Source organism: Podarcis melisellensis (assembly GCF_964234715.1).
Source record: "Podarcis melisellensis genome assembly, chromosome: 8".
NCBI classification, from domain to species: Eukaryota; Metazoa; Chordata; class Lepidosauria; order Squamata; family Lacertidae; genus Podarcis; species Podarcis melisellensis.
In genome coordinates, this window is record NC_138540.1 from 11,195,683 (window position 1) to 11,216,434 (window position 20,752).

General features: G+C 54.5%; 2 protein-coding genes across 5 annotated transcripts; both read right to left on the reverse strand.

Annotated features, from left to right (window-relative positions):
- Positions 1 to 739: 739 nt before the first annotated feature.
- Positions 740 to 8,086, reverse strand: NECAP2 (NECAP endocytosis associated 2). Of its 3 annotated transcripts, none has more exons than XM_081923162.1 (8): positions 7,751 to 8,086; positions 6,856 to 6,956; positions 6,074 to 6,178; positions 5,308 to 5,389; positions 4,268 to 4,376; positions 3,146 to 3,284; positions 2,685 to 2,778; positions 740 to 1,975 (listed from the first exon to the last, which is right to left on the reverse strand). In XM_081923162.1, the coding sequence occupies exons 1-8, from the start codon at positions 7,843 to 7,845 to the stop codon at positions 1,924 to 1,926; spliced, it is 777 nt and encodes a 258-aa protein (XP_081779288.1). In that variant the 5' UTR covers positions 7,846 to 8,086; the 3' UTR covers positions 740 to 1,923. The 3 variants fall into 3 exon arrangements, with proteins under 3 accessions (XP_081779288.1, XP_081779289.1, XP_081779290.1); XM_081923163.1 differs by having other exon boundaries at positions 2,685 to 2,775; positions 7,751 to 7,910; XM_081923164.1 differs by having other exon boundaries at positions 6,856 to 6,994; positions 7,751 to 7,900.
- A 1,901-nt stretch (positions 8,087 to 9,987) lies between these two features.
- SZRD1 (SUZ RNA binding domain containing 1) lies at positions 9,988 to 20,154 on the reverse strand. 2 transcript variants are annotated; one of them, XM_081923174.1, is made up of 4 exons: positions 19,970 to 20,154; positions 14,630 to 14,679; positions 13,620 to 13,874; positions 9,988 to 12,755 (listed from the first exon to the last, which is right to left on the reverse strand). In XM_081923174.1, exons 1-4 carry the CDS (start codon positions 20,018 to 20,020, stop codon positions 12,653 to 12,655), a joined length of 459 nt encoding a protein of 152 aa, XP_081779300.1. In that variant the 5' UTR covers positions 20,021 to 20,154; the 3' UTR covers positions 9,988 to 12,652. The 2 variants fall into 2 exon arrangements, with proteins under 2 accessions (XP_081779300.1, XP_081779301.1); XM_081923175.1 differs by lacking the exon at positions 19,970 to 20,154 and adding an exon at positions 19,318 to 19,696.
- Positions 20,155 to 20,752: the final 598 nt, after the last annotated feature.

Genomic DNA, 20,752 nt, shown 5'->3' on the forward strand with positions numbered 1-20,752 from the left:
TCACATGTCTCAGTGACCCCCCAACCAGGACGCAGCCTCCCGCCAGGACTTTGCAAATACTGGAAGCGGCTCTATAAGCCAGGCCTGACATGTCAGGAAAAGAGAAAGGGTTATGGGGCCTTTGGGAGGCAGCCCCTCCCTGGGTCATCGATAGCTAGAAGCTTGTTTGAGGCCTGGAGCACTACCCAGCACCAGATATTTGCAACGTGGTGGGGGGAAATTCAAAGCCAAGCAGATTGTCCAGAGGCAGTTTCCCTGTCCCCGAGAAAGACAAGCAGGACTCAACATTTGGCTTGAGAGGGGAAAATCCCAGCTTGCATCCCCCAAAATAATACTGCTTTTCGGGGTTCTGGGGCTGTTTTTTTTTGGCTGGAAAAGGTTCTGTGCTCACAGTCACAAATGCCAGCCAAGGAACTTGGGGAGCAACAGAATTGTACCTCTGGGCATGAACAGAGTGCCAATCCTCAAAAAACAAACGTACACAATAGGAGTGGAAGTCCTAATCAGAGGAGCCCCGCTAAAACAGCCACATCTATTAAATTCAATGGGTCCAATATAGGGCACCACCCTTAGGTTTAGGAAGATGTCCTAAACCTACCCCTGTTGGGAACCTACCCTGAGCCACCCAACATGTGAATCTCACTGGGACACTGTATTTACTAAATCTTTTGGCATTTTCACTCCCCCACCTGCGTCCATTTCTGCTTCCTCAGCCCCTTTCCCAAAGACAAATAAAGGCTTTTTTACAGATAAATACATATACATTTTTAATAAGGAACCAGCTCAAAAATAACAAAAGGCAGCAAAAACTTCATGGAGTTTCATAGTAAGAAAATGTTCTGTAAAAGGCCTTCGTCTTAGAATAAATAGGATAGGAGTGAATACAAAGATCTATAATTCAAAAGAGAATTAAAACCCGGTTCCGTAAGATGGCCCAGAGGGCAGTTTTTGTCCTTCACAATGTCTGAGGCACCTGCGATAGGAGAAAAACCCCAGGGTCTCTCTGAAAGTAAAAGGGTAATTTGTTGTGTGTGTGCACATTAAAAGTCACACCAATATGGAATGTCAGAAGTTCCACTGCTCTTGCTGCTCAAAAGGCCAGTTTTAGCAGAGGAGGGAGAAGGAAAAAGAGAAGGCACTTCGCAAGGCAAAGCAGAGCCAGGGACCCCCACCCTCAAAGGACATTGACGTGGCATCATTGCTCGTGGCTTCTGCAGCAAGCTGATGACTCTTCTCTCACTCCCAGCATTGCTACCTCCACCACAGCCATCAGAGGCAGAGCAACATGACAGAATCGGGGCCCAGCATCCTTCCAGTGAGGAAGGCACCCTGGAAATTCCGAGAGGGAGATGTGCAACAGGTAAGCTCATTTCAAATTTGCAAGGTGGGCTGTGAAGGCAGGGCACTGCCAATCACCTCCTGCAAGGGAAGCCGCCTTTGCCCGCGTACAGAGTGTGTGTTTCCTGGGGCAGCTGCGCCGCAATATCCCTCCAAGCTAGAAAGCGGACGAGACGAGGCAAGCATATCAAAGAAACACCGTTGACACCACACAAGACAGGAAAAAAGGCAAGAGACAGGAAGGAGCCTCTTTCTTTCTGGACAGCTGTCTCCCTCTTCCCCACTCCAGGATTCCAGGTTCTTAAGCTGTGATCTGAACCCAGGAAAAACTCCCTCCCTCCCTCCCCTTTCAGGGACCCCAAGTGCTGAGGGGGTAGATGGAGGTGGAGGGAAGGAGAAGAGGATCTGCACAGCCCCAGCTGACCCCTACCTTCCCTATCCCATAAAATGCCCCAAGCAAACATCCAAACACATCCAGGACTGGGATCTCATGATGCACCACGAGGGCAAAGTAGCTTCCTCTTTGGTCCACAAGGGTCCTTCCGTGGCCTTCACCCCCGACCAGACAAGCACAAGATGCTCAGCTCAGAACTGGACCCAGCTGGTGGAGCTCTGCTGCGCCTGACCGGAGGCAGACCTAGAAGGAGAAAGAAGAGGCGCTCCCTTCAGCAAGGAGTGGATCTGCAGAGGCTGCACTGCACTGGGGACAGAGAGGGTCCCTTCCCACTGAACATCTGGACATAACCTCTGGCCACCACATAGTGGATGGCATGAGGGGGCAATGGAGTTTCACTGCTTCTCCAAGAATGCAGACCTACCCTTTGGATAAGAGGATCTCCCCACCACTGGGACTTGAACGTCATGAACCTGGCACCCCTCGGGTCCCATCAACAGATAATAATAATAATAATAATAATAATAATAATAATAATAATAATTTATACCCCGCCCATCTGGCTGGGTTTTCCCAGCCACTCTGGGCGGCTTCCAACAGAACACTAAAATACAATAACCTATAAAACATTAAAAGCTTTCCTAAACAGGGCTGCCTTCAGATGTCTTCTAAAAGTTTGGTAGTTATTTTTCTCTTTGACATCTGGTGGGAGGCTGTTCCACAGGGCGGGTGCCACTCCCGAGAAGGCCCTCTGCCTGGTTCCCTGTAACTTGGCTTCTCGTAGCGAGGGAACTGCCAGAAGGCCCTCAGCACTGGACCTCAGTGTCCAGGTGGAACGATGGAGGTGGAGACGCTCTTTCAGGTGCGTCAGATTAGGGAGTTTTCCGGATAAAACGTGGGGTGGGTGGAAGGGGACACATTTCAACTTCTGCAACCCACATGTGACTCTCACCCAGAAGCTTTGGTGAAGTCTCCCCAGATGTCTGCAGCTGCTTCTGCTGTTGAATTTGAAGCCTGTGGAGGCGGCCACGGGATGGAGACGTCTGCTGATAAACAGGATACAGGGAGGGAGAGACAGAGATAACCGTTCATCACTTGGGTTTATATTTCGCAGCCCCTTCCTGGCCAGTCCTTTAGGAGCCCCTGGGACCTGGTGGAGAGGAAGACCCCATAAAGGCAGGCAGCTGAGACAATGCTGGCGGGGCGTGGAGTTTAACCTGAGCAGCCTCCTCTGCTCTGAAGCTTGCCTGCCCCGAGAAAAACTTAAGAGTCCAGCGACGCAAGGCTGGGAAATCACCTGCCGATAACCACAAGCAAGCCAGGCTTGGGGAAACCTAGCTCTGAAGTAGGACGGCTGTGCACTGCCATAAGGGACTTTCTACTTTGCGAGTGAGATCAGCGGGAAACACAAACCTGCCTCTACAGCAGACGGAAGCTGCTCCCCGGTCAGGGAGGCCTTTCCTCCAGGAGGGGGTGGGATGAGGTTGGGGCCCCCAGGGCCTGTTGCTCGGGGCCTGCTGGCCGAGGAGGAGCCGTCCTTCTTCTTCACGTTCTGAAAGGAGATTGAACTGCATGGTCAGTCACTCAAAGGGGCGAAGGGCATTCCCCAGCCCACAGCTGCGTCTCTGCATGGGTAGCAATCCCAGCTGAAAGGAGGGGAAGGCCTCATCCATCTGCAAGCAACCTGCAGCTGCAGCCAGGCCTGGGCTGAGATGACTCTGAACAATTCCCTTTGTCTCATGTCCTCATGGACACACCTGAGCAAGACACAAGAGCAAAAAGACTCCCCCCCTCCACCTTTGACCTTGTATAGTGTTGTTCGTTTCTAAAAAGCCATTATCATGTGGTCAAGTGATATAGAGGCAGAAACAGGGCACAGGGGTATGATGCTGGGGTGTGTCTGTGTCCCAAAAGAAATCCCTTTGGGATGAGGGAGGGTATAATCTGCTGATGATCAGATTGAGGTAAAGGTAAAGGGACCCCTGACTGTTAGGTCCAGTCGTGACCGACTCTAGGGTTGCGGCGCTCATCTCGCTTAATTGGCCAAGGGAGCCGGCGTACAGCTTCCGGCTCATGTGGCCAGCATGACTAAGCCGCTTCTGGCGAACCAGAGCAGCGCATGGAAACGCCGTTTACCTTCCCGCTGGAGCAGTACCTATTTATCTACTTGCACTTTGACGTGCTTTCAAACTGCTAGGTTGGCAGGAGCAGGGACCGAGCAACAGGAGCTCACCCCGTCGCGGGGATTCGAACCGTCAACCTTCTGATCGGCAAGCCCTAGGCTCTGTGGTTTAACCCACAGCACCACCCGCGTCCCTCAAGGATTGGATTTGTTCCCACCATTTGAGGTCAGAAAGGAACTTTCTTCCAGGTCCTACAGGCTATCAACCCTGGATGGTGTCCCTTGGTAACCCATGGCTTGACTTGCTGATTTGAGCCACTTGTTAGCATTTGCTTTGCAATTCCTTTTCCGCAGCCCATCCCCCACCCCCTCTGCCACAGCCAGACAAGCCCAGAGAGGTCCCTCCTCCTCACCGCAATGTTGAGCTTGATTGTCTGCCCTTCCTTGAAGCCCAGGTCCAGTTTGGGGCCCTGGTCTGGATTCAGGGCCTGCTTGGCCAGCTCACTTTGCTGTTTGACCCACCTGTTGAGAGAATAAATTGGGGTGGAGGTGGGGTGTCACGATGCAGCAGAGCAAAAAGGATAAGGCGCTGGCAGGGGGCGGTGTAGGGAAAGTGGCTATGTTGCACTCAGCAGCCAAGCCCATGAAAGCAAGCACCTTCTCCTTCAGAAGAAATCTGTCGCAGCCACAAAGGCAGCACCCGATACCCTGTGTTTGATTTCAATTGGTGGGAGGGGAGTCTGCAGGGAGTCATTGCTGCTTTTCCCCTGCAACCCTCATCTATCTTGGATATCCACCCCCCCCCCCAGCCTGGGTAGATGGAGAGTTGCAGGGGGGAAACTCCTTCCAGCTGCTGCTCCTCTACAAGTTCCCCCCTGCTTCCATCCCCAGAATCAGCCCCCTCCCCGGTTCCCTTGGCTCGTCTGCTGAAATCCTCCAATTTGTCAGGGGTTGACCAGAATGCAGGCTCCTTCAGCAAAGCAGACACCAGGGCTACAGAGAGCGAAAGGGGACTGCAAGGCATGACAGAATCTGCCCCTGGCCTGCAATCGGCAGCTGCCCCAAACCCCTCTTTCTTTCTTTCTTTCTTTCTTTCTTTCTTTCTTTCTTTCTTTCTTTCTTTCTTTCTTTCTTTCTTTCCTTCCTTCCTTCCTTCCTTCCTTCCTTCCTTCCTTCCTTCCTTCCTTCACTTCTCACAGTGCTACTTTCCCAGGGGGAGGGGTTGAGGTTTTTCTTTTGCATCAGCAGAGCTAGGAAGGGGCATTCGAAGGAACCCCAGGAGGCAAAAGGTAGCTGGCTTGCACCAGCTCAGAAGAATTAGCTTGGCTTGCATGGAAAGGCGCCTTGCTCTTCCAAGGCTCCACCCGGTGTAGCAAAGACTCCACCCGCTCCCCCTGGGCTGGGGAAGGTCTGGACACCCAGGCACTCTGGAAAGCTGGAGGCAGATGCTCACTTGAAATGGTCCTGCAGAGCGACGTTGAAGTCGAAGGCATCACCTCGGTCAACAAAGCCAACTCCAATGAAGGCCCGACGCCCTGCAAGAGAAGCCATGCTCATTCTGTCGGCAGCAGAGCTTTCATTGTGGCACACCAAGGAAGTGCCAAAAGGCCCCGGCTGCCCACAGAGTGCAGAGGGAGCCAGGCAGTCCTGGGAGAAGAGGAAGGGCAGCACCTACAAGAGGGGCAGCTCAGTGGCACCAGGAGTGGCTGTGACAGCAAGCTGGGCAGAGGCAACAGGCCCACATGGGGCCTCACTGGCACCAAGGAATGAAGCCAACTTCCCAGGGACAAAACCACACCAAAGCAGAAGGGCCTCACACACACCATGGGAAGTGCAGGACAGTGCCCTCTCCTATCGTTGAACCTGACTAGCAGCCCAACGTTAGCCAACTCAAACAAGGCTAAAAACAGGAAGCAGGAAGAGATCTGAGGGCATAGTGGGGGGGGGGGGCGGTGACCAAAAAGCAGCAGCCCTGGGGGAGGGCCAGAAAAAGAGCATGCTGAGGAAATGGGTGCAGAAGATCCTCTTCCCAAAGGTCCCCCCAAGTCCTGGGAAATCCCAGCTTGCTGCAAGAAGGAAGCTTTGGGTTTTAAGGGAAAGAGGAAGGGGGGGCTTGCAGGGGCTGCCTTAGGATCATTCCAGGAGATGCACAAGTGGGGAACTGATTCCCGCTGCCCTGCGTGCCTAGGAGGACACGATCCGAACCTCCGCCTCCATACCGTTCCCGTCCTCAATGCGGATGACAAAGTATCGGCTGGAATCCGTCACACCTTCCACAGTAATGCTGGGGAACTGGTCCACAGGAGCCTGGGCAAAAAGTTCTCCTGGAAGGGGGCAAAGTGAGGATATGAAACCAGCTGTTCAGCTTCTCCCTCCCACCCGACCAAAGATACTTTGGGTGCCATGAGTACATCCCATAGTTAGCAGATTGTGTTACTTCTCTTCATACTTGTGCATTTTGGTTCGCTGAAAGTGACCCCCCCCCAACGCAATGGGTGTGTGGCATTGATGCAAATATTCTGAATCAGTTGTCATTCGTGTCCTTCAAAATTCTTTGAATTGGAAACTTAAGTTCACAAATAAGTTGGGTGGGGGGGAGGACTCTACAGTTTAAGATGTGCCCTTTCTGCCTTCCGGAAAATTGACTACTGGACTCCTGGGCACTGCAAGCAAGTCAGGGGAAGCTTGCTAGGCACCACCACCACCATGAATGTAGGGTTTGCCCAAGATTAGCACACTTCCACACCCTGCAATTGCTCCCCTTCGGGTGTGGCAGTGAGGGCTGGGATTCAGGGTAGCTTGACAGACCCATAAAAGAACCCAATTCTGGCATCCTATGGACAATCAACCTGGCTAAAAAGGATTGCCCTGAACCACAGTCACTGTGTCTCCTTTTGCCTGAGACTTAACTAAGACCTAAACCGAGTTCTGGGCTAGGAAAAGCTTCGCCCCTACAACAACCATGTTGCACGGAGACGATGGACGCCTCACTCCCCATTACCTGAGTTTTTGTCCTCCAACTTGATGTAGGCCACGTTCCCTTTGGCCGTTATGCGCATGCGCCCGCTCCACGCTGGCTGGTCCAGCTGCCACTCCGCAGCTCTAGCACCAGGGAGAGAAGACAGCGCCGCTGTTCAGGGCTAAAAGTCACCCAACAGAATCAAAAGCGTTGGAAGGGGCCCCCGGAACACCAGCTTCCCAACCCCTCCCCACTTTTTGCAGTGCAGAAAACTCGCAGCTGCAACACACACAAACACATCGTGCTTCAGAGCAAATTTCTCTTTCATGCCATGTTTGTTAAAGGAGTAAGCTAGGCGCTGTGGGTTAAACCACAGAGCCTAGGACTTGGCGATCAGAAGGCCGGCAGTTCGAATCCCTGCAACGGGGTAAGCTCCCGTTGCTCGGTCCTTGCTCCTGCCAACCTAGCAGTTCAAAAGCACGTCAAAGTGAAAGTAGATAAATAGGTATCACTCCAGCGGGAAGGTAAACGGCGTTTCCGTGCGCTGCTCCAGAAGCGGCTTAGTCATGCTGGCCACATGACCTGGAAGCTGTATGCCGGCTCCCTCGGCCAATAAAGCAAGATGAGTGCCGCCACCCCAGAGTCGGCCATGACTGGACCTAATGGTCAGGGGTCCCTTTACCTTTACTAAGCACCCTTATCCAAAAAAACAACAACAACACCCCTGCCATGTTCCTCCTTCGCTGCCACCCTTTCAAAACTCCCCTTTTAACATGGTGGTACCACTGTACGCCCCTTCAGACTCCCCAGCAGCCCAAACTGAGCCTTGAGCCCTAACCCGCAGGGACACCATTGGCTTGAAAGTGGGGGGAGGGGAGAGAGTCCGAGGCGGGGAAAGGAGGGCACTCTGCACATGCCCCGGGGCTCCCCGGCTCACCTGTAGCCCCGGTTAGAGGCGCGCGGCGGCACTCGGTAGACGTGGACCTCCGGCTTGACGCAGAGCACCGACTCGTACTCCTCGCCCTCCGCCATCTCGACCGCCTACTCCACGGAACCCGGAAACGCGGCGCCTCTCCGCCCACGGAGGCGCATGCGCGTACGCCCGCGTACCGGAAGCGTCCGTCACCCTTCTTTTGCGTCACTTCCTGCGGGGGGGCCTGTTCCGGCTCCAAGACTTCCTGCCTCTTGTGTCGAAGGCGAAGACGGCAGCGAAATAAAGCCTCGCCGGCCAAGGCAGCGGTGTCCCCTCAAAGGCCTTTCTGGCTCCGCGGCCCCTGCTTCGCCTCCGTTAGCTCGGGGAATGGCCCTCGCCTCCCGCCGTCAGGCTGAGGAGGGCGCATAGACTTGCGAAAAATTAGAGCGGTGCTCGCTTAGATTTCAATGGAAGCTTCCGGGTTCTTCGGGCCTTTTTAACGTTGTGGTTCCGAGGGGCTGCCCGATGGAAAGCAGGCAAAATCCACGGCACTGAAGCGCCGTCTCCCCGCCTTCGCAGAAGGCAACCGGTAACGTGGGACCCCAGCCTTCTTCCGCGCTAAGGACTCCGAATCCAGGAATTGGGGAGGGCCACTCTACACTTTCTTATATCTACGCGGGCGGGGTGGGAAATGTTTTGTTTCTCCATGGTGGAAGCATAGGGCTAGAAGGGACCCAAAAGGGAGAGAGAGAGAGAATGGTTTTCGCTGTATCCCGACGCGGCTGTTCCCCCTGGTGGCCGGGAAGGGCGTTGGCAGCCGCGTCTCCGCTGAGCCGACAGCGCTCAATGTGTCGAACTTTCGGGAGGCGGGCCGAGAACTATTTTAAAGGACCCGGTTCGAGCTATGGCCCCTTTTCCGGGGGAGGTGAGGGTCCAGGGGCTGGAGCCAGCATTGCACGGTGGGGCAAAAGAAAATCCAGTTCATCTATGCTAAAGGTGGGGACATAGCTGTCAGCGTTTCCCTTTTTTTAAGGGAAATTCCCTTATTCGGAATAGGATTCCTCGCGAGAAAAGGGAAAAGTGGACAGCTATGGGTGGGGAGCGGGGGCTTGACCCGGCTGCAACTGAGCAGGAACGAGGGATCGGCGGGCAGTGGGGTCGCACCCGATGCTGGAGCAGGGCGAGCGTCCCCCTAGCTCATTCTTATCAAATGACTTGAAAAATAAAAGTGTCAGAACTTTGAACACCCAGCGCAGAACGTCTTGCTTCCGCCTGCAAAATGACATTTTTGGATCTGGAAAAGGTTGGGAAAAGTCCTGCTCGAGAGATAGAGAGTAGCGATCCAGCAAGCGGAGTGGCCATTCAAAGGCGTCTGGAATAGGCAGGAAACCAGCAGTGCTTTTTCCACTGGGAGACTCCAGGATCTGGTATGCGGAAGATCCATTCCCCAGAAGTCCTAATGCAGGTTGCCTAGTGTAGGGGAATCCCCACCCCCACCTCTTGCCAACATAGCCCAGGTAGACTTCTGTCTCCTCCCCCGCCCCCCATACTGTTTTGCAACCAGAAGCAACCCCCCCCCCCCACGCTCTCCTGCAGGAGAGCATCTTCATCCATAAAAGCAGGCCCACGTCAAGGGGGCAGACAACCCCCCACCCCAAAACCCAATTTGATTCTAGGCTGCATTAACAGAGGTGTAACGTTCAGATCAAGGACCACATTCTGCCTTGGTTAGACCACACCTGGAGACCTGTGTCTAGCTCTGGCCACTGCGGTTTAGGAAGGCTATTGACTAACTGGAACATGTAAAGAAAGAGGGCAACCAAGATGGTCAAGGTTCTGGAAACCAAGCCTTACGAGGAATGGTTGAGAGAAATGGGTATGTTTAGCTGGGGAAAGAGGAGACTAAAAGGGAACATAGAAGAGGGAACAAGCTTGTTTTCTCCTGCTCCGGAGGCTAGAACCCAAACCAATGGCTTCAAAGTTACGAGAAAGGAGATTCTGCATAAATATCAGGAAGAAGTTTCCGAAACTAAGTGCTGTTTGACTGTGGAATGACCTCCCTTGGAAGGTGGTGGGAGTCTGCTTCATTGGAGGTTTTCAATCAGGGACTGGGTGGATGCTTTAGTTGAGATTCCTGCATTGCAAGGTGTCGGTTTAGGTGAGCCTTGGGGTCCCTTAAAACTCTACAATTTAATCATTCTATGCCTGGGAAATGCATGCAAGCGCACCAAGAGGAAACAAGAATAAATGAGGCCACATACTTAAAAGTTAACACATTTATTTAAAATACATTTATAAAATGTTTGTCTGCATATGTAGGATGGCTGTGGGCTCGTGAAGCCTCTTTGCTTGCCATGTGGGAACACATGCACACACCCTAAGAAGTGCCCCCCCTTTCTAACACACACACACACAAACACACACTCCCCCCACCCCCCGAAGAGGGCCTTCAACATATTCCAACACTGATTCCTGGACAAGACCGTAGCCCCATTGTCCATGCCAGAGAAGCCCCCCGATGGCAGACAGTGAAAAGGGTGCCACCTCCCTGCCTGCAGGATGGAAGCACACACCCCCCCCCCTTTGACCATGGTGCAGCTGGTGGCACAGCAGTAACCGCCTTTCTTCTTGGTGGGGTTTGGGCCCTCGTCCTAGGAGCAACTTGCAAGAAGTTAAGTACAGCTCCGGGGGAGATGGGGGAGACTTAATCCTAAGTGGAAGAAAGGAGGCAGCCGTAGAAGAGCAGTTGGGTGGAGCAGCAGCAGCAGCCAAAGAGGGCACTTCCCGCAAGGCAACCAATCCCAAAGCAGAGTTAAGGAAAGTCATGGTGATGCCAGGCAGTTATTGCTCACATATTTCTCCCTACTATTGGGCAGGAGGGATAACTTTTTCTCTCCCACCTCCCTTGCTACACCTGGAAAGAAAGCGTCAGGGCCATGTTACAAAAGCCATCCAAGGGTCACGTCCTGCAGAAATGTCAAGCTCTCCCAAAGCCCAGCGCTTCTGAGGAGGACGAGGAGGAGACTATCTTGCTGCCAGAGCTTGGGCAAAGCGACGCAGAGCAGCCCATGAGGCTGAAGGATGCCACTGGAGGAACCAAATGGAGGAAGGGAGCAAATTCAACACAGCAACGGTCCATCGTGTCTTTCACTTTTTATACACAGGTAGTTTTATTGTTATTATTACTCTTTTGACCAGTTATTTATTCTGCAGTATTTTTGTACATGTCTTGGGTTGATGTACAAACAAGACACCTTTCCCCCCACAACTCCCACCCCCTCCCAAAGTAGGCAAAAGATCCGCTTCCATTCCAGCACAAGAGGAGGCATCGCTGCAGTGCGCTGGGCACTTGGCCCAAAACCAGTCAAAGCAGCTCCCACCTACCCCACTATCCCACCCAGGACATCCTCCAAAACCAGACAGTAAAACCAAAAAAGAGAGAAAGAGAGAGAGAGAAAGGCAGACTCTGGAAACACAGTGAAGCAAGCAGGCCCACAGTCACTCAGAGAGGGGGGTGCTGGGGGAGCCCCTCCCCAATATGGCTACTAGAGAGGACGGGGGAGGCCCAACCGCTTCGGCCCTCAGGAGCACCTACAATGCAGCAGACCTGGGCCAGCATGCATGGAGCTACACGCCAGGGCCTCAGGTGGATTGGGCCCAACCAGGGGCTTCTTGTTGCTTGAGGAAAACCCAACTGATTCTGTCTGAGTTAGAAAAGCAACACAGAAGAAACTGCTTGCCATCCTGAGTCTTACTCGGCGGCGTCTGAAAACACATTTCTGCACCCAGCAAGACATGTAGCAGCTGAGCCCACTTTGCAAGGGAAGGCAATCCATTCCATTCCCTGCCCCGCATGGCAGCTATTGCTTGTGCCCAGCTCCTTTGCCCCCTGGTGGCAAACAGGACCGGAAGCACACCTGGAGCAACAAGGCCACGATCCTGGCCCACGGCTCACAGCTCGCCTGCCACGGCTTCCGACTCCGGCCAGCACAAGCATCGCTGGGCCACGGGGCTTCCCCCTATCCCTTTCCATGGCCTCAGCAGAGAACAGCAGCAGGGAAACTAAACTAGTCTAAGGCCGGGGAAGCTCATCGCCCCAGTGGCAAAAAGCACCTGCCCACCTTCCGCCTGGAAGCAGCACAAGCAGTTGAGGGAGGCACTGGCCCCGGCCCCTCCACCCTCCAGGCCAGGGGTGCAGGCCAAGACGAGTCACCCCAAGCCAGAGGCCTCGCCAAAGCCCACCACGCAGACGGCTGAGAGCCCTTTCCATCTGCTTCGCAGCAGCAGCGGATAGGGGGAGCCGGCCACGCGAAAACCTCTCCCCACTACTATCTGAAGCGCCTCAAAATCCATTTCGCTTCTCTTCGAATTCTGCCAACTCCCGCTTCTGAGATAAACAAGCCAAACCGCGAACACACCCGCCCCTTCGTCACTGGCGTCTTCTTCCCCTCCGGTTCCCAGAAAGTAAACCAATGCAGTTCTGTACACGCCTCCCGCCGAGCCTAGCTCCTCGCTCCTCAAGCAACCTGGACAGACATGCACATTCCCAGAAGCAGAATGCCGCCCGGCCCTTCTGCCATCCCGCCCGGAGACGCAAACGTTTATTATTACTATTATTGCTGGTGCTGGCTTTGGCAGGCATGGCTGTGTGGGCAAGCCCAGCAACCCGGAGGACCCTGCCCTGCCGTGCCCCCGCCCCCTCAGTATGCCAATCCCAGTGGGGGAAGCGGCAGGCGGGGGTCACAGTGCCAGGGGCAGAAGGGCACAGGAGGCAGAGCAAGGGGGGGGGAGGAGGAGGAGATCACAGTGCAAGTCACCCGGGTAGTTTCCCCCTGCTCAGGTTCGTGTGTCCACTGCCGCCACCGCGCAGCCCAGGGTGGGGGAGGTGCCCGCTCGAGTGCCGCCAAGTCGGCCGGACGGCCATTCCTATCTGCGCTGCTTGAAGCCCTGCGAGCCGTCGGGGCCCAGTGGCTGCCGGATCACATTGCTGGGCTGCCGGGCCTCCTCCGGCTGGGAGATTCTTGTGGGCCTGTCAAGAGAAAGAGCAGGGAGGCAGCTTTAAGAGGACGGCAATGTGGCGCAGCGCTCCAGAGACTCACACAGAGGGGACGCCCAGCATGGCCAAGCAAGGGGTCTGCAGGCAACATGAAAAAGGCGATTCCCCTGGGGGGGCCACGGGCTCAGGACAGTTCCCTTTCTGAGGGGGCTGGGTTCAGGGGACGCAACCTCCCACCTTCTGGCTAGAAAGGAGAGCAGGCACAATCTAGGCTCCTCATCTGTCCCCAGTAGGGCTGGCATGGGACTGCGGCTAGCCGCTCGGGTGCCTGGTGTGGGGGTGTGTCCTGCAGCTGGGGGCAGGGCGTGCCTCTCCACCGCTTCCCCCTCAGCTGCAGGGCACCTGAGGGAGAGGCAGCAGGCAGACGCAAGTCCCACACTGACATTTCAGGCCGCGCGGAACCTGAAGGTGCCTGAGCCACCACGTCACTCCTAAAGTTTCGTGAACACCCCCTTTTTAAAGAAAACTCATTGTGCCACCCTCCCAATCAGTGATGACACCTGGTGCGGGGCGCACCCCCTTCCTCCACCACTGCCTGCTGCATTTGGGGGGCAGAGGGGGCACCCCAAGAGCTTATTTCTCTCTCACAAGCAGCTGGAACAGGACAACAGCTGAGCCCCTGGTGGGTCCCCATTTCTGGCTAGCACATGACACATGCCTGCTTGCTGGGGCCGAAGAGCTCAGCTCAAGGCAAAAAAAGGGGGCCAGCCAATGTGCCCCCACCTCCTCCTGAGCCCCAGTCCCACCGGGGCCTTGCCCCAGAGGGGGAACTCCAGCTTGTCTGGGCCTCTTGCGGTAGGAGATCAGGGCCCCGCCATTGCCGCTGCAGCCCTGCACCTGTCGAGGATGGGCTTGTCCTGCTCCTCCTCTGGGCTGGCGCTGCCTAGGATCCGCTTCCGGGCTTCGGCGTATTCGGCCTCCCTCTGGGCCAACGTCTTCACCGGGAGGGCTGGCCGGCTGGCAGAGTTGGGGTTGCTGAGCACCCCGTTGCTTGTAGGCCTCTTTAAGATCCGGATCTGCGGAGGCGGCCCCGAGGGAAGGCTGTCGTCCTGGATCACGATGGGCACTTTAGGCGGGGACTTGGATTTCCTGCTGTTGAGAGGGAGAGAGCGGAGGGGGAAATAAGGGGTCCCGCTCTTTGCAGAGCGGCTGAGAACCCTCACCTGGCCGAAAACAGACACATGCAAAGCACAAGTTACAGAAAACACACCTCAGATGACGTTTATAGTCAAGGAACCGTCAGCATGCAATAAAACCCACCAGGCCTCCCCGCTCTGTGTTCCTCTACCACTCCCACTGCAGAAGGTTCAATTCCCCTTCCCGCAAACACCAACACTCCTGCAAGAAACAGTCAAGGAGCAGCAGCCCTGGACTCCAGCCCTCATCTCCTGGCAGCTGGATCAGCAGAGCCCAAGTGAGACTGGCTGGGAGAGCAGAACCAAGCAGCATTCAGCTGGGAGAGCTCACTCAGTAGAGCATGAGGCTCTTCGACTCAGTGTGGTGGGCTTGAGCCCCACAATGGGCAAAATGTGGGTTCCTGCATAGCAGGAGTTGGAATAGATAACCTCTGTGGTGCATTCCAATCCAATGATTCTATGTTTTCCCTGTTCAGCATTCTCAGACACACTCCGCACTTTCCCTCCCTCCAAAGCTACCTAGCGGCCAGAAGTGGCCTCTCCGGAATCAGCGGAAACTGAAGGCACTACCGACCTGCAAGCAGATGCTTTGGGCAGCTCTTATTCCTTAGACAACCCTCCTTTTGAAGGAAGTGAAACACAACCCCATCTCTCCACTGACCCCCACAAGGTCCCAGCCATAGCCAAGCCCAGAGGATGAAGCGTCCTCACCTTTCCTTCTGGGTGATCTTCAGCTTTTTTTCTAGCCGCCTGTCTATTTCCTGCAAGGCAACAAAACGGGGCGGGGTTCAAATCTCACGTAGGGCATTTCAGAGTCACAAGTGAAGGGGGGTCCCCATTGGCCTCCCCGAGCCAGGGTGAACCCTCTGTGGCTGCCCTGCTGCTCCCAGGGGAACTTGAAGATGCTCCTGTGGCATCGCAAAGATCAACTGGGTCCAGCCTCTTTGCATAATTAAAGCCTGGCAGTCACTTCCACAGGAGGGAGAGATAGTCACTAACTTGGATGGGTTTGGAAGAGGACCAGGCAAATTCATGGAGAAGAGAATGCTCTGGTGCTCGAATCCTGGTTGAGGGATTTTCCTAATGGGCACCTGCTTTGCCAATGTAAAAACAAGATGCTGGACTAAATGAGCAATTGGCCTGATCCACCTCTTCTTATGCTCTTATGTCAGGGAGGAGGATAGGATAGGAGGATAGGACCCGATGATTATCTGGAGGGCCACAGATGTTCCCTATCCAGGGGGGACGGGACAAAAAAAGGTACATGAGGATTGTGGAGGAAGGGCAGAGCCTCCCCTTTGCCAGGCTCTGTCCTGACATCAGATCTGCCTGTAACTATTCCTGCCAACCGCTCTTGGCGGGTGCTTGGCCACCGAGCTGTGCATAAAGTGGGTTAAAATTAGTGTCCGACTTTCAGCCTGGCCAAATGAAGCAGCTGACAGATAAGTCTATTTTTATGGGTGCAGCAAACACCCCAGGGTGCAAGTGTGGCACCCGGCAAATGCATCACCTGGGTGCCTGTACCTCCCAGGCAGACCCACAAGGAAACCGGTGGGTGGGGTGGGTGCTAGCTGTCAAAGCAGAGAGTGAGCACCTCCCAGGGGGAGGGGAGACTCCCCCAAGCAAACCTGGAGACCCACAAGGCCCCTTGCAACGACCCAACTGCAACAATCCTACTTGTAGGGGGTACCCCTTAAAAAGATACCCACCTCCTCCTACACCTGTCCTGGATTGCTTGGAGGAGGGGCAACCCCTCACCGTGCCATGTGCTAACTCTTAATGGTTCAAAAATTAACTCATCCACCAGACTTTGGACTAGGAGACAAGTTCTGTTAAACAGAGCTATTAAATTAGAGCCTCTCCATTGCGAAAGAGGCAGCCAGAGTGTGAACAGACACTGAGGCACGGGTGCAGATGGCCCCTGGCCTCTCTCCCCCCAAAAGGAAGCCACAAAGCCCACATTTGAACAACAGCGCTGCTCAGTCAGAACACGGGAGCAATGGGGGGATAACTTCCTGGTCCAGCCAAGTGCCTCTAGGCAGCCCACAAAAAGAGCACAAAACTATCACCCCACTGCCCAGAACAACCCCCTGATTCAGCGGCTGTCATTAATCGAGGAGTAAAAAAGGCCCCCCTGGCTTTCTCAGAAGCTTCTCACAAGCCTGTTTTTAAGCCTCTTCCAAACAACTACCAGGCAGTATGTGGGTGGGTGGGTGGGTGGGGGATAACCCACAACTCCCACTCCTCAGTTGCTCACTTGCTCTTCTCTTCCCTCCAAAAGCTCTTCTCTTCCCTCCACCTCTTCAGAAAGGCTGAGGAAGTGTGGGTGCTGCAGGGCCAGCTCTGGGGGGCCCTGGAAGAAAGTGGCTGCTGAACCGCACATAGCAACAGTTCTTCCTTCTGAGCCAAGGGGGGTTGCCAGGATGCTAGCCAGATGGCAGAGCAAGGGGTGCATTCTGTGGGAGCTTTCCAAATCTACCACCCTGAAAACTGTAAATTCAACAGACAGAAACCGCCCGCGTTTCCTCAACGGCTTCCCGCCCGCAATTTAAATATGCAAAACAGCACAGTGCCATCTCTCAGCAAGCCTGGCCCACAGCCCCATCAGCTGCTGCAAGGTGCTGGATACTATAAAAACAAGGGAAATGCCTGGAGGTTGGAGAGGCAGAGATGGAGGAAATTGACTCCCGAGGAAGACCAGGCAGCACCCCAAGACAAAGGGCAGCACGCAGGCCTTCAGGTCTCTGCCACCCAGAATGCAGGGTGCAAGACTGAACAATGATATGCCCTGGCACCCTCACACACACATATGGCCAGCCACCAAGGCCACACTCAAATCTGGAGTTCAATTGGAGGATGTGGGCAGGCTGCTTGGATGAGTGAAGCCAACCACTCGTCTCCTTGACTCTTGCCCATCTTAGCTCATGAAAGCAAGCCAGGCTGGGCTGGGCAATGAGCTCCATGGAGTGGTGAATGCTTCCCTCTGTGAAGGAGTCTTCCTGGACCCCCTTAGTGGTTATTAAACCACTTCTTAAAAAACCATCTTTGGACTCGGCCATTATTGCCAACTATCACCCCATTCCAAATTTTCCATTCCTGGGTAGTCACAGAACAGCTCCAGTGATGTGGGGATGAGTGTTTGGACCCTTGGGCACTCACTTGTAGGGTGTCTCAGGGCTCCATCCTCTCCCCCATGCTTTTTAGCATCTATATGAAGCTGCTGGGACATCTACAGTGGTGCCTCGCAAGAGGAAAAGAATCTGTTCCACGAGTCTCTTCGTCCTGCGAAGCAAGCCCACTAGCGGCTTAGCGCTATTAGCGGCTTAGCGGGCCAGCTGATAAGCAGGCGGCTTAGCGGATCAGCTGATAAGCGGCTTAGCGGATCAGCGGCTTAGTGGATCAGCTGATAAGCGGCTTAGCGGCTTGGGGAAAAGGGAGGGAGGGAAAAACCCCGCAGGAATTCGCAAGACATTTTCGTCTTGCGAAGCAACCCCATAGGAAATTCGTTTTGCGAAGCACCTCCAAAACGGAAAACCCTTTCGTCTAGCGGGTTTTCCGTCTTGCGAGGCATTCGTCTTGCGGGGCACCACTGTATATGGTTTGGGCAGGGTGTTCACCAGTATGTGGATGATACCCGGCTTCACCTCTCATTTAAATCGGAACCAGTGAAGGTGATGAATGTCCTGCGTGAGCATCTCAAGGCAGTTAACGGATTGCGGTTGAATCCTGACAAGTCAGAAGTACTGTTTCTAAGGGACAGGAAGCAGGCAGGTGTGAGGGCTCCCTGATCCTGAATGGGCTAACTGTGCCCTTAAAGGAGCAGGTGAAAGTTAATTCTGTGTCCAGGATGGCTACAAGTTCCATCTGGTATGCTAGCTGAGACTACCTGCCTGCCCGCTATCTTGTCAGAGTTCATGCTCTGATTATCTTTTGCTTGGATCAGTGCAGTGCACTACCTTTGAAGATGACTCAAAAACTACAACTAATCCAGAATGCGGCGTCTAGACTAGTGACCAGTAGCAGCAGCCGGGATCATATAACACCAGTCCTAAAGGATCTACCCTGGCTCCCAGCATGTTTCCAAGCACAATTCAAACTGTTGGTGCTGAAACTTTACAGTCCTAAATGGCCTTAGTCCTTTATCCACCCCCAACATTCAGCCTGCATATTGCGATCCAGCTCTGAGGCTCTTCTGGCAGTTCCCTCACTGCGAGAAGTGAAGTGGCCTTCTTGGTAGTGGCAACCGCCTGTGAAATGCCCTCCCCACCTGATGTCAAACATATAAACAACTACCGGTATATGACTTTTAGCAAACATCTGAAGGGAAGTTTTTAATATTTGATGTTTTCTTGTGTTTTTGTATTTTGCTGGAAACCGACCAGAGTGGCTGGGGCAACACAGTCCAATAGGCAGCATATAAATAATAACATTGCTATGATTATGATTATTATTATTATTCTAAAACTCTCTGCCTGGAAGGCGGAGGGCAAAACTGTGATAGACCTTTGCTGTAGCCTCTGACAAGGTACTCGGAGCTGCAAGAGGCAAAACCAAAACAGATCTCAGTTGTCACTACCTCTTGGGCAAATGAATGGTCCAATGCAGCACCAGTGGGAACCAAGATAAGAGTGACAACTGTGTTTAACCGGGGTCTACATTGCTGACCAATGGCTAGAACCTGGGTGAGCAGACCTGCTGTCTACTGGTTGGACACTTAAGAAATTCCTGGGATTCTTCCAGGAAAAGCTTTTCCAGGGAAGAGGGGCCTGCTCAGAGTCTGCTGATAGGAAGCAAGTTGACTGACTCCAAGCTGCTCTGTGGTTAAGGGATCTGGAGCCTACAAGCTCCTGCTGTGCCCATTTCAACACATGCAATGCAGACAGCCTCTCAAATCCAGGCCATACAACCACCCTCCCTCTCTACACTCCTTGTCCCTATTACAGTGGTACCTTGGGTTAAGAACTTAATTCGTTCTGGAGGTCCGTTCTTAACCTGAAACTGTTCTTAACCTGAGGTAACCTGGGGCCTGCTGCTGCCGCCAGAGCACAATTTCTGTCCTCATGCTGAAGCAAAGTTCTTAACCCGAGGTACTATTTCTGGGTAAGAGGAGTCTGTAACTTGAAGCGTCTGTAACTCAAGGTACCACTGTATTGAGATCCCTGCCTTGGTGGTGTCCGAGGGCAGAGCTTCCTGGAAATATTCACCTACTAGTCCTAAGCCTTCACTTGCCTCCAAATGAGGCATCATGCAACCATCACTAGCAGCACAATCCTACTACACATTGTTTACTCTGAGATCAAGCCCACGGTGCTCAGCAAGGCTCGCTCCCAAGCTCTGGAGGCCAAGCACTGGCAACCTTCTCCTCCACAAACCTGGCTGCAAGGAAGCAGGGCACTCACCAGGGGCTGGGCCTTGGCTCCACGGGGGGAGCCCCCGCTTTGCATGTAGAAGATCCCCAAAGACGTGGAACTCCCCCTTGCAGCCCCAGGAGAGGAGTCAGCAAGCGAAAGAGCCTGGTCCGGCCCAAGGCGTCTCCCTCTGTTGTTCGAGGGGCGACGCGGGGCCACCTGCAGCCCCTTCCGAGGCTGGGGTCCCCCTCTTCCCTCGGCCCCAACGAGCAGGGCGAATGCGGGGAGATGCAGCTGAGCCTTTTCACCCTGAAGTGCCAACCACCCCTCTTTCGGGTGGGCCACGCAGGGGAGGGAGAGGCGTCCCAGCCCCAAATCGCGCCCCTCCTTGCAAAAGAGGAACGGGAGGGGGAAGGTCCCCACACACACACACACACGCGGAGATCGGAGCCCCGGGACACCTCCTCGGCAGCTCCCTTAGACCGCCCCTTCGGAGAGTTTGAGGGGGGTGCGGTGGGGGTCCGCGCAGGGAGCACGTGGTCCGAGGGAAATGGGGCGCGGCCCCTTTAAGAGGCCTAGCAGGCGCCGTGGAGCCCAAGGCGCCTCACCGCCAGCCATGAGAGGCCGAGCCCAGTCGCTCTTCCCGCGGCCCCCCTGCTGTTGGCGGCCTCCCCCGCCGCCCCCGGTCCGGGCTCGGGCTCACCCCGCTGTCGGCCGCTTCCTCCCAGCTCTCGGCGACCTCCTCATCTTCCATTGTAATTCCCCTCCGCCGCCAGCCCGCCCAACGCGCATGCGCGCGACGCTCCCCGCACTGGCGGCGGCGGCGCAGCTGCTCTCTCGGCTGCCAAAGCTCCGCTGTTCACTTCGGCACGCGCACGCGCACTCGCGGCTCTGCTTCTCTCGGCGCATGCGCGTTTCTGGCGGTTCCCGTTCCCTTTACCGAAGCAAAGGGTTTTTCCTGCGCGTGCGTGGGCAGCGCGGCTCTCCCCTATGGAATACCCACCTGCGAGATTCCCGGATGGATAAGGCACATGCGCATTCGCCCCAGCCCATGACAGGAGCATACAAATCTCAGGTTGTAGTCGCCGCGCATGCGTAACTTTCCGGCTCGCTGGTCTTTAGCGCATGCGCAAAAACAGATGTGTTATTCCCCGGGAATATAGTACCGTATGTACTGTATTGTATCACCTTGCCAACAAAGGTCCGTATAGTTAAAGCCATGGTTTTCCCAGTAGTGATGTATGGAAGTGAGAGCTGGACCATCAAGAAGGCTGATCGCCAAAGAATTGATGCTTTGGAATTATGGTGCTGGAGGAGACTCTTGAGAGTCCCATGGACTGCAAGAAGATCAAACCTCTCCATTCTGAAGGAAATCAGCCCTGAGTGCTCACTGGAAGGACAGATCCTGAAGCTGAGGCTCCAATATTTTGGCCACCTCATGAGAAGAGAAGACTTTCTGAAGAAGACCCTGATGTTGGGAAAGATG

Excerpts from the sequence above, each read along its gene's own strand:
- SZRD1 (XM_081923174.1), bottom strand. The coding sequence starts at position 20,020 with ATGGAAGATGAGGAGGTCGCCGAGAGCTGGGAGGAAGCGGCCGACAGC. Across the intron at positions 14,680-19,969 it reads AGGAAGCGGCCGACAGCGGG|GAAATAGACAGGCGGCTAGA; the intron begins GTGAGCCCGAGC and ends GTTGCCTTGCAG. Across the intron at positions 13,875-14,629 it reads AAGATCACCCAGAAGGAAAG|CAGGAAATCCAAGTCCCCGC; the intron begins GTGAGGACGCTT and ends CCCTCTCAACAG.
- NECAP2 (XM_081923162.1), bottom strand. The coding sequence starts at position 7,845 with ATGGCGGAGGGCGAGGAGTACGAGTCGGTGCTCTGCGTCAAGCCGGAG. Across the intron at positions 3,285-4,267 it reads CAATCAAGCTCAACATTGCG|AACGTGAAGAAGAAGGACGG; the intron begins GTGAGGAGGAGG and ends ATCTCCTTTCAG. Across the intron at positions 1,976-2,684 it reads GACTTCACCAAAGCTTCTGG|GTCTGCCTCCGGTCAGGCGC; the intron begins GTGAGAGTCACA and ends TTCTCCTTCTAG.